Below are 15,328 nucleotides of genomic sequence, written 5' to 3' on the forward strand. Positions count from 1 at the left end.
CCTGCATCGGGGGAAGAACGGTTAGCCAGAACGAGGCCAAAGGAGACTTCATTTTCCAGCGCAGTAGCGCGCCCACTGCGCCGGAAGTTGATGTCACTTCCGGGTTAGCCTGTGGCGGATCGTCGTCAGCGGCGGAGGGAAGCGCGGCGGTGGCGGCTGGGGCTGGCGGCGGCAGCGGCAGCGGCGGGGATGGACGTGTCTGGGCAGGAGACCGACTGGCGCAGCGCGAACTTCCGGCAGAAGCTGGTCAGCCAGATGTGAGTACGGGGCCCCGTGGGGACGCGGGGGCGGGAGCGGAGCAGCCTAGGCCGCAAGCGCGCCCTGCTTCGGCTGCCCGGGCCGGGAGACGGGCTGGGCAGCCGGGACACCCCTCGCGCTACAGCCGGAGGGTGGGGGGCCCGCTCCCCGCAGGCGCCTGTCTCTGGAGCTGGCAGGCCGCCCCGATGTGCCTCTCTCCTGCCGTGTTGCGCCGCCCCCGTCCTGGTCGGCAGCCGCTTCCCGTGGGGGTGGCCCCAGGGGCTGCCTGCCTCCTTGCTGCCCGCTGGCAGCCCCCGCCAACCCGGCTGTGTGTCTCTGGGGCTGGCTTCCCTGCCCGCGGCTCAGTTATCCGGAGCCAGCCGACCACGCCGCTGCTCCTGTCCCCTTCCAGCGGCCTGGGGGGCGGGCGCCCCAATTCCCCCGCTTCCATTCCCCCGCTATGAACGCACTCCGGGGGAGGCTGCCCACGCTGCTTTCTCCCCTGAGCTCCCTTACCGCCTCTTCTGTGGGATCTGCTGACCACCCCCTGCGGCTTCCTGACCAACCTGGTAGCCTCTGCGGTTTAACAACAATGTTAAATAAACCGCTGGCAGTGTGGGCCCTACACTCTGCACTGCTTTGCTTTGTTGTTTATGGGTAGCAAACAATTCCAAACAGGCTTAACATTTCTATCCTGATGTTTATATGTTTCACAATTTAACCACCAGGCCTCATTCCTGTAACCCTTGTTCCCTATCCTATTTTATTTGTTTTGGTCTTCATGGAGGTTCATGTCTGAATTTAGGTTATAAACTATTCAGGGCAGAGAGCAGCTTTGCTTGTGCCTTTGCTTATGCCTTGCATGCTTTTTGGGTGTTCAGAGCTAATGTTACACTTTTAGTTTGTTCTGAGAAGTCACCTGTCTTACACAGACAATCTACAGGGGCAAGGAAACTTGGAGCTAATGCGATTAAACTTTTTTTTTCTGTCTGTGCATGCCAATCTATAGCAGTTTTCTGTCAGTGATATTTAAAAAATGGATGCTGATGAATTCCTTCAAGAGACGCTTAAAATAACAGATTAAGTAAATGTATCAGTCTTAGCAAACAATCTTAATTAAAAATAAAATAGTTGTATAACAAGGAATGCCACTTAAACATTTAAAATTCTGGAAATTGGAAAGTAGATAGTATTAAAATACTCTCTCAGTTCATGGGCTGTTTTGCGTTATTTTAAGCACTGACAGTTTTCCTCAGATCCAAAATCTTTTGTGTTCTACAAGTGACAGTGCCTCCACTGAACTATATAACACATCTCAGACATGAAAGTAGCCATATGTGTTATCTTAATTTAAAAAAAAATGCTGTTGCTGGTATTGGTGAATCATTATTATAGTGCTTTTATAGAGATTGGGTTCATGTGTCACATCTGAAATTAGTTTGGCAGTTTCATCTTGTTGCAGTTAGAATAAAATAAGACTTGCCACAACCAGGTGTTATAATAGCTCGGTGTGATATGTAGCATCAGGGTTGGGAGCTGTTGCCTAGGAATGTTTTTGAGGTCTGATCACGCATTGGTTCCTCTTCCTATGCTTCTGTTTTCACCTTCAGTGAGTCATAAGTAACTGACATGTAAAGGAAATAATTAAAATAATTACTATGTAGATTTCCTTTGGAAAATGTTCTGTAACCAGAGAGAGTGTTTAACAAGATCTTGCAAAATAGTCCTGAAAACTCACTAGTCCATGCACAAATCTTCTTGTTCACCTTTACAAGATGATGATAATTACTGTTACTTGCCATTAACAAATATTCACACTATTAAGAATCATTTAAAATAAATTAAGTGTATGAAAATATTTAAGTGACCCATCTTTTGAGAGAGTCTCTTGGATATGGTATATCTTCATAGGTGGTAAATGAGGCAGCTTCTGTTACTGCGATTTCAAACATGGATTCCCTCTATCAGTCTGTTTTTAGGCATTTGCTGGAGATAGCCATGAGATGGTGGTATGGCCAGAAGCAAAACATCCATGCTAGTCTTGTTTCAATTATAAATAGTTTTTATAACTAGGTTTTGTTGACTTTTCTGCAAAGCTTTTGGGAATGGATGTGAAGATGCTTCAGTACATTTGCTCTTTTGAGAACTCCAAAGGGTAGTAAGAGGTGCTTATTCTTCCCTGCAGGGGGTTGTCTTGTGCAGGGTTCCATTTTATTTATGTGCATGTTTCAACTGGTAGGGGCAGTAAGGTTATCAGTGGTGGATGACTCTTAGACCTAATGATACTTTTTGATTAAACGTGGATACTACAGTTCCTGTGATCTCCAACTGTTTGAGAGAACTGAGGAAGTATATGGTAGAGAATGGCTTAGGCTCATTCTGGATATGATGGAAGCTATGCTCCTAGATACAGGAAAATGTTAGAGGAGTGAGTGGGGGCTGAGAATGTCTTCTGTTTGAGGTGTATGTCCCACACTTGTCAGTGTGATTCAGTCTTTGGGTTACTCTTGATCCATTGCTGTTCCTGGTTGTCAGCCGAGAATACCATGATGTGTCATTTTCCATCTATGGCTGCTCAGGAAGCTGAGACAGTTTCTCTGGTGCATGTCTTGGTACTTGGAGCTATGCCCTTGTATCAAGATTATTTCAATGTACTGTATTTGGGACAACCCTTGAAACCTTCAAAGCTTCATGTAGGGCAGAATTGAATGGTATGAATGTGAACAGAATATATAAGGGCTCTGCACAGGTGCCCTGTTTGGTTTAATTATACTCACTATTTCTACACTGTAAATACTTAGATAGAAAGATGCCTGGTACTCATGGATTGCCTCTTGCTCTATATCTTCTCATAGGAGTTCTAATTCGCAGGGTCCATTCTCGCTGTAAATTCCTGTCAGACTCCCTATGGCCAGCAACAGGGTGTTTCCAGTAGAGAACTCACATCACTAGACCCTGCACCCTTCAACAGTTTGCTCCAGTCTCAGGGCACTTTATAAAACTTATTTGCTTGCACTTCGTATTGGCCATTATTAATAATAGGAGCAGGTGATGCTATTGCTAGTAAAGAGTTGTTGAAAATATATCTGTTTTATTGATTTAAGGTGCTTATGTTTATTATTCATCACTAACATTTAAAAAAGTGCAGAAATACAAAAATGTAGAGGTGATTTTCTTAAATTGTGTACAGAGGGAAGGAAAATTACTGATCCTTAAGTTTGTTTTTGCAATTGACAGTTTATCAATGGGAGCCAGTTTACTGAAAAAGGTAAAATTGTCAGTAGGGTACAAAAAGCAGTAATATTTGCCTGTTAATTCACTGGGGCTTTAATAGTTAAACTTACAAGGTGCTCATACCAAAAGGTGTCTTTGGGTATATTATATGTTCTAGTACATCTAAAAAACACATTAAGGTTGCAAAGTCAAACACACCAAAGTTAAGAAATGCCAGAATTAAGGGTGACTGTACAACCGGCAGCTAGATTCCACTCTCGGCACATTGAGTACCATAGTCCAGGCATATGTTCCAACAAACGATACAGATGAAGAGGACAAAGAGAGATTCTGTGCAGAATTGAATGTTGAAAGAAATACCAAACCACAATCTTGTCCTGGTTATGGGAGATTTTAATGCCCATATCAGAAATGAAAGACGAGGTTGGGAAACAATCGTCGGCCCACATACAACTGGAACAGTGACAGACAATGGCACAAGACTTCTTGAATTTTGTGCTGAAAACAATCTTAGTATCTGCAATTCTTTCTTCCAACATAAAAACATCACACAAAGACCTGGATTTCACCAGATGGCCTTAGACAAAATGAGATCAACTATATCTGTGTTAGTAAGAGGTGGAAAACATTAGTGTTAGACACGAGTATTCAGAGGAGCAGATATAGGGAGCAATCACTATTTGCTGAAAGCAAACCTCAAATTGAAGTTTAAAGTGCTCAAAAAAGAAAGAAGACAGATTAGTCAATACACGGAAACTACAAGGTTGCAGGATACGAAAAGAGTACCAGATAGAGGTCAAGTACAGGTTTGAGGCCCTTAAAGATCTTGAAGAAAACGAAGTGGAAAAATAATGGGATCTTTTCAAAACAGCTATGCTAGAAGCAGCTGAAAAGATAATTGGTAGAAAGAGAGGAAGCAGTAAAGAACAGTGGAAGAAGAAACATGGAAAATTATAGATGAAAGAAGAAAACAAAAGGTTCTAGTACCACAACATGTGATGGAAGAAACAAAACAAATCTACAGGAACCTTGACAAAGCAGTAAAAAAAAGTGCAAAAAGGATAAGCAAAATGGGATTGAAAGTAAGGCTAGTGAAGCTGAAGGGGAAAGAAATGATACAAGAACAGCCTACACTATCATGAAACAGTTAACAGGATATGGATCAAAATTCAGAAATGTCCCAGTGAAAGGGAAACGAGGAGAAATTTTGAAAACACAAGAAGAACAAGAAAATAGATGGGTGGAAGACTTCAAAGAAATGCTAAACCAACCAGAACCAATGACAAGATTGGAATTTAACAATGATAAACCATAAGACCTAGAAATAGATGTATCTGAGGTAAAAATCAAAGAATTAAAAAAAAAAACACTGCAGAAGCTGAAAAACAACAAGGCGCCTAGGTTGTTCATTCTGAGATGCCTAAATTTGGAGGTGAAGACATGGAATCAGCCATCTGTTCGCTGTGCAACAAAATATGGATGACGGAGAAAATGCCGGAAGAATGGACCCTCAGTATCATAATCAAGTTACCAAAGAAAGGTGATCTAAACAATTGTTCAAATTGGAGGGGAGTAACACTTCTATCTGTCACAGGAAAAGTATTAGCAGCAGACCTCCTGAACAGAATGAAAGAAAAGATAGATACCATCCTATGTGAGCAACAATCTCTTGATTTAGACAAGGGAGATCGTGCACAGATGCTATTTTCACCCTGAAATGGATTATTGAGAACACAACAGAATTCCAAGGCAGTCTTGTCATCAATTTTGTGGACTTTCAAAAGGCATTCGATAGTGTAAACAGAGAAACAATATGAAAAATTGTGAAACGATATGGAATTCCAACAAAATTAATCAACATTATGAAGGCATTCTACGCCAACTCAAAATGCTGCATTAAAATGGAAAATCGATTGAGTACGCCATTCAGCATCAAGATACGTGTAAGGCAGGAGTGCGTCCTGTCTCCTTTTTTGTTTTTGCTAGTCATCAACTATGGATTAAAACAATGCGACAGTGATACATGTGGCCTAAAATGGAACCATTCAAGGCTATTTGGTCTAGACTTTGCTGATGACATCGCTCTTATTAATGAAGATGCCAACGGACTACAAAAATGCAAAAACCAAGTAAAAGTAGTAATGGAGAAGATAGATTTAAGATACAATGCAAAGAAGTGTAAAGTCATGTGTAAAGTCATCTAATTCTCCAGAGTAGCATTCAGCTGCCTTACCCATGAGATCATCCTTTCTCTAATCCAGTGTCTCATTCACTACACATCTTCCACTTTCTCAGCAAATGAGGCAAGGGTCCCACAAACAAACAACTCATTCTCTACACAACCTTGATTTAATCCCTGAGTACTGTCCCTCCTGTGCACTGAATGAAGCAGGTGTCCTCTGGAAAAAATAGTGATTGTGAGAGATGGCAATTTCCTTGACAAATAGTATTAAATGAAGTTAAATCTTACCGAATCAAGTTTAAGTATCTTAGGAGTTTATTGTATTAAAAATGCAAATGTTTATGTATTATTGTGGGCTTGCATGTAATGTCTCTGGAGGAAGACATGACTTAGGAAAACCAGGGAAAGTGTTAGCAGCTTCACAGGACTATTTAACGCAATGTGCCAGACAAGAATGAACTTTTAAAGTTAAGTGGGTTTTCCAGTTAATCTCTAGGGAGAGGATATGCAAATGTACCCCGTCCAGTTATATAAGAATGCAGCCATTTGACGCTTTGCCCTGAGGAGAGGGGACCTTTGTCTGCTGATCATCTGTTATGTGAGGACAAGATCAGAGGCCCAAACTGTGTAAAGGAGTGACTCACAGATTCATGGAGGTATTTGTTCTGCGCTAACAGCTGTTGTGAACTTGTAACCACAGGAAAACGTGCTTGGTGGGGTTTGACTCCTGCCAGAACCCTTGTTGGAGTTGGGATGATCTCTGGTAAGCTTATTAGCATGCATGTAGGCTCTTTTTTTGTTTTAATATTTTCCCTGTAATGCTTTCACCTTAAAAATAAATGTGCTTGCTTAGGAAAAGCTGTGTTGGACCTTAAATTGTGAGCAGTTACGCAATTATGCCTCTGAGGAGAAAAACAAAGCAGGCGTGCTTGGGCAGTCTGACTTACTGGGGAACTGTGTAGCTTGGAAATATCTGGGTCAGAAGTGAGGTACATGTCTCTGTCCAAGTGAGGTGACGGCTGGGGAGCCGGAAGCCTAAGAGTGGGTGCCATTGGTGGATTACAGAGGGAATACAGGTGCAGATGCCCTGAACTGTGGCAGTGATCATGTAACTAGACTGTGTCATAATGTATACACATGAGGGCTGAATTAGAATTACATGTGTGTGAGAATCAAAGATTAATTAGAGGGAGCTGGTCAGGCTTTTAATGTATTTAATTTACATTATTTCAATATAGCAAATTTAAGCCTTAATATAGGTTGTCGTCATTTCAAATTTAATTCTAAAATGAAATTTAAAAATTGATTAAAAAAAACCCAGAAACAGGTTTATCCACCTTGATCACAGCATGGTTCTCCCTCCTGACAGAGAGGAAAGTACCAGCTTGGGGGACACAGGTTAAGCAGCTGGGTGCGAGGATGCAGGAACAGTGTAGGGATCATAGTAGTGAGGATGTTTTTGAAAGCGAGGGATAGAGTTGAGGCAGTGCAAGAGAGGAAGGATGGTCCACTGGCTAGCATCTGGACCTTGGGAGACCTGGGTTTAATTCCCTGCTCCATGACGGACTTCCTGTGTGACCTTGGGCAAGTTACTTTGTCGCTCTGTCTCAGTTTCCCATCTTCAAAAATGAGGATTATATAGCACCTTCCTGTCTCACAGGGGTGTTATGAGGATAAATACACTAAAGATCATGAGGTGCACTGATTCTAGAGTGGTAGGGGATGGGTGAGGAAGTTTTGAGAGGAGAGACTGACGTTCCCCAACAACACCCATTGAATAGCTCCACTCCTCCCTGCACAGTTCCAACACATCTATCATTGTTGCAGCCTGCATATTCTCCCTTCCACTGTTCAGACTTCTGTATCGCTACTCCAGCGCCACAAACGTGTCCCCTGTCATTCCATTGCATCACTGCCCCCATGCATTCCTTTGAACCCTCCCATACCAGTTCCATTCTCCTCTTTGTGATTCCAGGACCCCGGTAAGCTTGGAGGGATCAGGAGGAGATGGAAATGTGGTGGGGCTGTGAGAAGTGTCCTGTACCAGTCGGAGGGAAGAAAAGACAGGAGAGTGGAGATGCTGGGGCATGGTCTACACTTAACATATAGGTCAACAGCTACAGCGCTCAGGGGTGTGAAAAATCCACACCGAGTGCTGTAGCTATGCCTACCTAACTGCCAGTGTAGATGCCGCTAGGTTGACAAAAGAATGCTTCCATCAGCCTAGCTTTTCATAAATCCATGATCTGGTTCTCAAACTCCGGGTCAAGACCCCAAAGTGAGTCGGGACCCCATTTTAATGCAGTCGCCAGGGTCAGCATTAGAGTCGCTGGGGTCTGGGGCTGAAGATGAAGCCTGAGCCCCACTGCCTGGGGCTGAAGCCAAAGCCCAAGGGCTTAAGCCCAGGGTGGAGGGGATTGGGCTCTGGCCACCCCCACCCAGGGTCATGTAGTAATTTTTGTTGGCAGAAGGGAGTCGTAGTGCAATGAAGTTTGATGTGTGCTGTCATATGGCAATAGAAAAACCTCTTTGGTCATTATAGACTATATCTACACTACAGGGTCATGTTTGCAAAGCTACAGTCTCTGGAAATGGCCAAGATCTGGGCTTAGATTGTGGAGAAGGAGCTCTATGTGCAACGTAGGAGGTTCAAAATGGTGTAAACTAGCCGATTCATCTCAATGCTATGTTCTTGTTCAGCTGAGAACACCCCAAGAAGATGAATACAATGTGAAACAATAGTTTTGGGACGTGGACTTCTCCATTCCTGTCAGTGGGAGTTTACCTCCTCCTCCTTAGTGCCAGTGCTTGTGAACCTGTGATATGCAGGTGGCATGCCTGTTCTGAGCTCCCAACCCAGAGGCCCCCCAGACACTGGCTCACAAAGGAGTGGGATAAGGGGCAGGGCATGGCCTCTGTATCCTGCCTCATGGGAGATAGGGGCTCAGGCCCCCAGAGGAGCAGCCCCCCCAACCCAGCTCACATGGGGAATAAGGAGAGGGGCTCAGACACTCCCCACATCAGATCCTGTTTCACATGATGGTGGGGGGCAGGGACAGTGGTGTGGTGCTTCCCAGATTCCAGCGCACAGAGGAGAGAAGAATGCAGGCTTGATGGGGGAGCCCCCACTCCCTCTGCCACTCATTCCCCAGGTCCTCCCTCCCATAGTCCATCCCCTTCCACTCTAGAACACCTTTCCCTTTCTACAGCCCCCTAATCCCTCCCTCCCCCTTCCTGCACTTTCCCAACCTCCACACCTTCCGTACTACTCCCACACATTCACATTTCCCCTCACTGCTTCAACCAGCCATATTCCTTATCACTGTATGAAAAAAAATTAGAATCTAAAAATGTTATAAGGAGCTCATGTTAGGGTGTTGTGTATGAGGAACACCCTGATTTTAAGCAAACTGAGGTCCATTGTTCAGGAAACATGATTGCATTATCTTAACCCTTTGATCTTTCTTAGAGTGAATCAAAGCTAATAGATTAATCATTGCTGGTGCTGTGCTATGATAAATTGAGGCCTTATCTTACTGAAGAGGCATGGAGAGGTTCAGGCTTCAGCATGTTTGGCATTATGCTCAGGTCTAGCCACTTTCACTTGCTGAAAAGACCCCATCCTAAACACCAGAGGTGCAGAACAACCCTTATGCAGGTGGCATGCCTGTTCTGAGCTCCCAACCCAGAGGCCCCCCCAGACACTGGCTCACAAAGGAGTGGGATAAGGGTAATGGAATAAATGAGAATTCCATACCAAACTTTTGATAGGATCCTCTGAGAAATTGGAGCTGTTTAAAATTACACAGAAACTTGGCAAGAAACAGATGCTGGCCAGCCTGAGAGAAGTTGGAGAGAAACAAAATCAGGCCTGGTCTACACTACAGAGTTAAGTTGACATAAGGCAGCTTATCTTGACCTAACTTTGTAAGCATCTACACTAAAATGCTGCCCGCACCAATCTGTCACCCACTAAATAGACTTAACTCCACCTCCATGAGAAGCGTAGCACTTAAGATGCATCGTTTGTGTAAACGTATTACTTACATCGATTGTTGGCTATTAGCCCCCCGCTCTGGGGCTCGCTGCCTATCTCTGTGGTTATGAATCCAGAGTAGGTGAGGCTTGCACCACTTACGTTTTTTACAAAAAAGCTTAACCACACAACCCATCAATAATGTACTGAATTTATAAAGCTTCAAGTATATACTATAATTATGTTCTGGTAGTGTTCAAAGTGTATGCTAAGGATTGGCCCCTGTTGACTGGGCCTTGTATAAACTTCATGTGAAGACATGGTCTCTGCTTCAAAGGGTTAATAATCAAAGGAGGCAGGTGATGTTGGAAAGGTGGAGAGAAGGGAACAATCAATGTCCCAAGTTAGTATCTTTAAATGGCACTGGGCTAAAAGTAGCATGGAAGCCCCATGGCAACCCCCATAGCATGGATTTGGCCTTCTGACAGGAGAAGATGGTCTCCTATTCACCTTTAAATGGAATCAGTTGCTGAATCTCATACCATCTCTACCTGATGGGAGGTATTTCCTAGTTTCTTCCTTTCTAGCAAGCAGGTAAATGACTAATTAGCGGAGACTCCTCCTATTGATGTGCTGACTAGCTGGCTATCTGCTATTGATGTTAATCAGATTAATTCCATTGATTTACATACACAGTTTCCTTTGTTTAATGTATGTATGGATTTGTCAGTGATTCATTGGTGAAAAGTTGCCATCCATGTGTTCCCTAGGTAGGGAAGGGGGTTTCTGCTGTCCTCAGTTAATGTCCTTCGTGAGTTCCATCTCTTATTTTGCAGTGAGGAGGCCATGAGGAAGGCTGGTGTAGCCCACAATAAATCCAGCAAAGATATGGAGAATCATGTTTTTATGAAGGCCAAAACTCGGGTAAGGCACTTCCATGTATTTCCAATTGTCTGTCTTGGTGTGTGGGAGTAGATAAACCAGGTTCCCAAATGCATCTAGTTTTCTAGCAACATCTGGCCAGGACACCTGCATAAACTATGTTAAATTTGTACAGGAGCATTTAATGCTAAGTGGGGAACCAAAGTGCTTTGCACACTCTCCAAAATGTTTTGCAAAGACAATATGGTAAATTCCTATTATCACAAAAGATACAACAGGCTGCCCAGTGACCGTGCAGAACACAGGAGTGTGGCTTATAAGGTCTCATCAACCCATGTGCAGTTAACTGCATGGAACTCGCTTTATCTACAGTTTAGCATGACTTGTGCTTAATTACATGGCTCAGGAGTGTGGATTTTTCACACCCCAAGCAATGTAGCTGGATTGACTTAACTGTTGAGTGTAGATCTGGCTTAAGTAAAGGCATTGGGTTGGTCTATGCTGAAAACTTATGTTTGCATAGCTACAGCTCTCGGATGTGAAAGCACTGAGAGACATAGCTATGCCAACCCAACCCCTGGTGTAGACAGCATTACCATTTCTCCAGGAGGTGAATTAATTACAGCAATGGACATGGGGAGTGTGTCTAATAGGCAGGGGCAGGCTCTGCCTACCCAAACAGCCCCATGTGGCCCTGCCCATGCTCCATCCAGAGGCCCACTCGTGCTGCTAGTTGGCCCCAGCCCAGGCAGGCTGCTCCTCTTCCGGGAAGGGAAGCCTGCTGGGACTAGGGTGCCTGGGATTTGCGGTAGCTGGAGCTGCCCAGTGCTGGGGCCACACCACCAAGGGCTGGAGGGGACGGGGCTGCGCACCGCCTGCCAATGTGGGGCTGGGGGGGCATGCGCCACTTGGGAGTGGAGGGGCCACCTGGCCACCCTCCCGGTACTCTGGGGGCCGCCCGCCCAGTGCTCAGTTGGCTGGGGGAAGGAGGTCGTGCACAGCCCACCCACCTGGGGCTGAGGCGGTGGGGGGGCTGACAGCTGCAGGGAGGGAAATCTGGGCTGGGGGAAGGGGCCTCAGGCGGAAGGGGTGGGCCAGGCCGGGGGCTAGCCTCCCCTAGCCGGTGGTTCACCCACTGCCCATGGCAATAGAAGAACCCCTCTCATTCCTGTAGTCAGTGTCTACACTTTAAAATGCAACAGTGGCAGCTGTGCCACGGTAGCACTTCAAGTGTAGACATAACTTTGGTATATAAACATGTATACAATACCACTAATATGCAGCTGTATTGGCAGTTGTCTACCTCTTCTACCCAGCATTTGCTGTTTCTCCTCCTGTCCTGCCCTGCCCTGCACAGTTAAACACAATGACCTTTTCATTAGAAACGTACCCCGCCCATTTCAGTTCCTGAGCAGATCACAGACTGTTATGAAAAGCGTACCAGTCCTGAAGGAGGAGGGACCCTTCTGTTACACTGGGGGAGTGGCAATGTGAGGAAGGGAAACAGTGAGTCATGGAGTGCGTTGCTTCCCCATTCTGTGCTAAGCTGTTTCTTGTTTTCAACTTTAGGAGGAATATCTTTCTCTTGTGGCCAGACTTATTATCCATTTTCGAGACATTCGTAAGTAATCCTTATATTTATCTGCTAATTATAGGAGTGCTAGCTTTCTGGGTGGCTTGAATCTGCTAGTTCTGATTGGCATTCTCCAGAAGTTGCTTCAGTAGTTTCTGTTGCTGGATCTGTGCCCAGCTCCTGAATGTGTAATCTTCACAATATCAGTCTAAAACTGAAGAATCCACTAGAAAGTTCTTGATATCTCCATTTTTCATTTCACCAAATGTTTTCTCTGAAGTCATCCTGCCTCTCCATTTCCACCAGAACCAGAATGCTGTGAAGACAAAGTGGCTGAGCTTCATTTATCTGCTACATTTATCTGTTGCATTTATCATTGATTTACAAATGAATTGAAAAGCATTAATCTGTGTGATATTAAAGTAAATTTTATCCTCAGCATGGAATCCTGAATTAATATACCTGCCCTTCCTTTTAGTTTTATTCCTTCTGAAATAAGGCTCTGGAATGGAACAAACTGTCTCAAAGTGCTTATGAGTCTTCCTAGGTGTGGAACTGCTGGAGGAAGCCACCTGTCATACTCTGCGCCAGGAAGCTGCGTAGAGGAACTGCCTCAGATGCTTGTCCCATTCTGTAGAAAATGTCACAAAGCAAGCATTAATCTTGACGCCTGAGAGTGAAATCTGACTTGCAGAGCTCTTACACTGGCAGAACCATGTGGGATATAGGTGGCAATGATTGACATTACAGAGCATGTCTGCAGCAGCACTCCATGGCCAGCTGGGATGCTAAGTTCCTGATGAAGTAATCTAGGAGCTCTCTAGCTCTGTGGCTTGTTACTAGGGTAGGGAATCTGGGTAAAATGTTTGAAGGCACATTGGCATGGTGATAACTAATGGGAAGCAATTTTTTGCACTATTAATGCATTGGTTGTTGGGAATAAGTTTAAATTGCCATGTATTTACAGTCATTTGTTCAACACAATGCAGCAACATTTATAACTTGTGTATGTATTCACTCTTATTTTCTAGACAATAAGAAATCTCAGGCCTCGGTCAGTGGTAAGAACATTTTTTTTAGTCTAAATGAAAAATTGTCAGAATTTTGGTGGCATGTGAAGTGGGAAGGGAGGGAATACTGCATAGTTGCAGCAAAGGAGGGCAACTTAAATTCTTAATAAATCATACTGTGGTGAAGAGGAAAGTTCTAGTGAGTCTTCTGGACTCTTCACATATGGATGTTGTGTGGCTCACTCATTTGATTCCACCTCTGTACAGTCTGTTTGTGCTAAATATTATTAAACCTATTCAACAAATGCCAGTGTTGTGAATTGGACTCTCCAGCAGGAAGTAGCTGAGTTCCTCCTTGCTTACCTTCTTGCAGTCCTCACTGGTGTATGAGCTTGATACCTGTTCTGCATTACAAGTCTATGGCATAGTCCTGTCAGCAGGAACTGTGTCCTGATGGACTCTGCATGTGACCGAAGGAATCTCCTCTATAACTATATTAATCCCCCCTGTAAGAGAATATATGGTGAGGCACCACCTATCTGTTGCCACCTCTTCCCAGCATGGGTTAAAGATGTGCTGCACAATATATGTTAATGCCAGGACTCTGGAGTGCTCTAAAGTTATGTCCTCTTTGATCTGTACCCTTAAGGAGGAAGGCACATATTACACACTTGATGAACAGCAGTATAACAATGTTTCTGAAACGCTTGTAATACTCTCTCCTTCAGAATTCTGTTTTCATTTCCTTTTCCCTAGCCCCAGACCCCAGATTATCACCCTCTCTCTGACTGAGTAGTGCTGAACATGGGTAGTTGAGAAGTGTGTGGAAAAGCTTCAGTGTTTAGAGTAGAGGTGACTAAAGATTTCCCTTTTGTTAATATATATTTAGTGTTTATTTGGTGCTTTGCATATTTAAAGCATTTCATAAACCTCTAAATAATCCTCAGACACTGGTGTCCCCAGTTTACAGATGGAAAAATGGAGACAGACTTATGTAAAGCCTCTAAGTCAGTGGCAGAATTGTGAGTGTAGAACTCAGGTTGGACTTTTAATCCTATCCTGAGTCCACTAGGCCAAAACTTTTTTGTGGCTCCACAGCATGGAGAACTATTTCAGTGGACAAGTCTTCATCTTGTTCTCTTAGTAATGATGTTGTATTCGCAGATCCTATGAATGCCCTGCAGAATCTAACAGGCGGCCCCCCAGCAGGAGCAGCTGGAATGGGCATGGCTTCACGAGCTCCAGGGGCACCAATGGGTGGGATGAGTGGACTTGGGCCAATGGGCCAGCAGATGAGCCTTCCAGGGCAGCAGCCTCCTGGAACCTCTGGGATGGCCCCCCATGGTATGTCTGGTGTCTCTGCAGCTACTCAGCAGAGTAAGTATTCACTGTGCTCCCATCCACTGAAATTAAGTCAGTTTAGGGTTCCAGTGCAGAGCCCTTTTCTACGCCGAAAGGAAGAGAAAGTTACAAAATACTCCCTAGATCTGTTTTTATTGCTCCTGGCAGGAGGATTGGGGATTATGGTGTGTCTCACCCCTTGTCACTGATATGGGAAAAACAGATTTGAATGGGGGGGGGGAGGGTTTGCCTTCAGATACCTCCACCCCCACCATAAATGTCCTAGCTATACTTGTATGCAGTGTTATAGCTGTGTTGATTGCAGAATATTAAAGAGATAAGGTGGGTGAGGTGATATGTTTTATTGGACCAACTCTTCTTCAGCCCTTTGAAAGCTTGTCTCTCACCAACAGAAGTTGGTCCAATAAAAGATATTACCTCACCCACCTTGTCTCTCTATCTATACTTAAAAATTGTGGCTTTCCACTTGCTACTTGGTTCTGGACTCATTTGCAACTGCATTTGAGACTGAGGTGGAGTATTCTGAGCAAGAGTCTGGCTCGGACTAGTAGACTCCTTCCTCTCAAAATACCTTAGTTCTTGAACATCCTTAGTGTTTTGTTTCTACCTGCCTTGCTTTATATCACCTCATATTGTGGCCTCCATTGTTCTGGCAGATAGCTAATGAATGAGGCTCCTTTCAGAGCCCATTCGAACAGCTCCTCCTTTGACCAATGTGTGAGACCGTTTCATGAATGAGCCCAGCCTCCTCCTCCTCCTCCCTGCAGTTCTTAAGCTATTTAATTAGATTGCAGAGTCAACCAAAGAGTTGAGGCTTAGATGTAATAGTGATGAGAAATGCCTTGATAGTACGAATAACAAATGTTGTTTAA

At 44.4% G+C, this 15,328-nt stretch overlaps 1 protein-coding gene across 3 annotated transcripts in view; it reads left to right on the top strand.

The window, feature by feature from the left end:
• The first annotated feature begins 55 nt into the window (after window positions 1-55).
• Window positions 56-15,328, top strand: part of MED15 (mediator complex subunit 15) — a 44,186-nt gene continuing 28,913 nt past the window's right edge. For 2 of the 3 annotated variants that reach the window (XM_039504952.1, XM_039504954.1), the window contains exons 1-5: window positions 57-257; window positions 10,466-10,553; window positions 12,081-12,132; window positions 13,116-13,145; window positions 14,259-14,471. In XM_039504952.1, the coding sequence (XP_039360886.1) occupies window positions 190-257; window positions 10,466-10,553; window positions 12,081-12,132; window positions 13,116-13,145; window positions 14,259-14,471 (451 nt within the window). In that variant the 5' untranslated portion in view covers window positions 57-189. Of the gene's footprint in view, window positions 258-10,465; window positions 10,554-12,080; window positions 12,133-13,115; window positions 13,146-14,258; window positions 14,472-15,328 lie in introns of all 3 variants that reach the window. The other variant, XM_039504953.1, reaches the window with a different exon arrangement.

Source organism: Mauremys reevesii, linkage group 18 (assembly GCF_016161935.1).
Source record: "Mauremys reevesii isolate NIE-2019 linkage group 18, ASM1616193v1, whole genome shotgun sequence".
NCBI lineage: Eukaryota > Metazoa > Chordata > Testudines > Geoemydidae > Mauremys > Mauremys reevesii.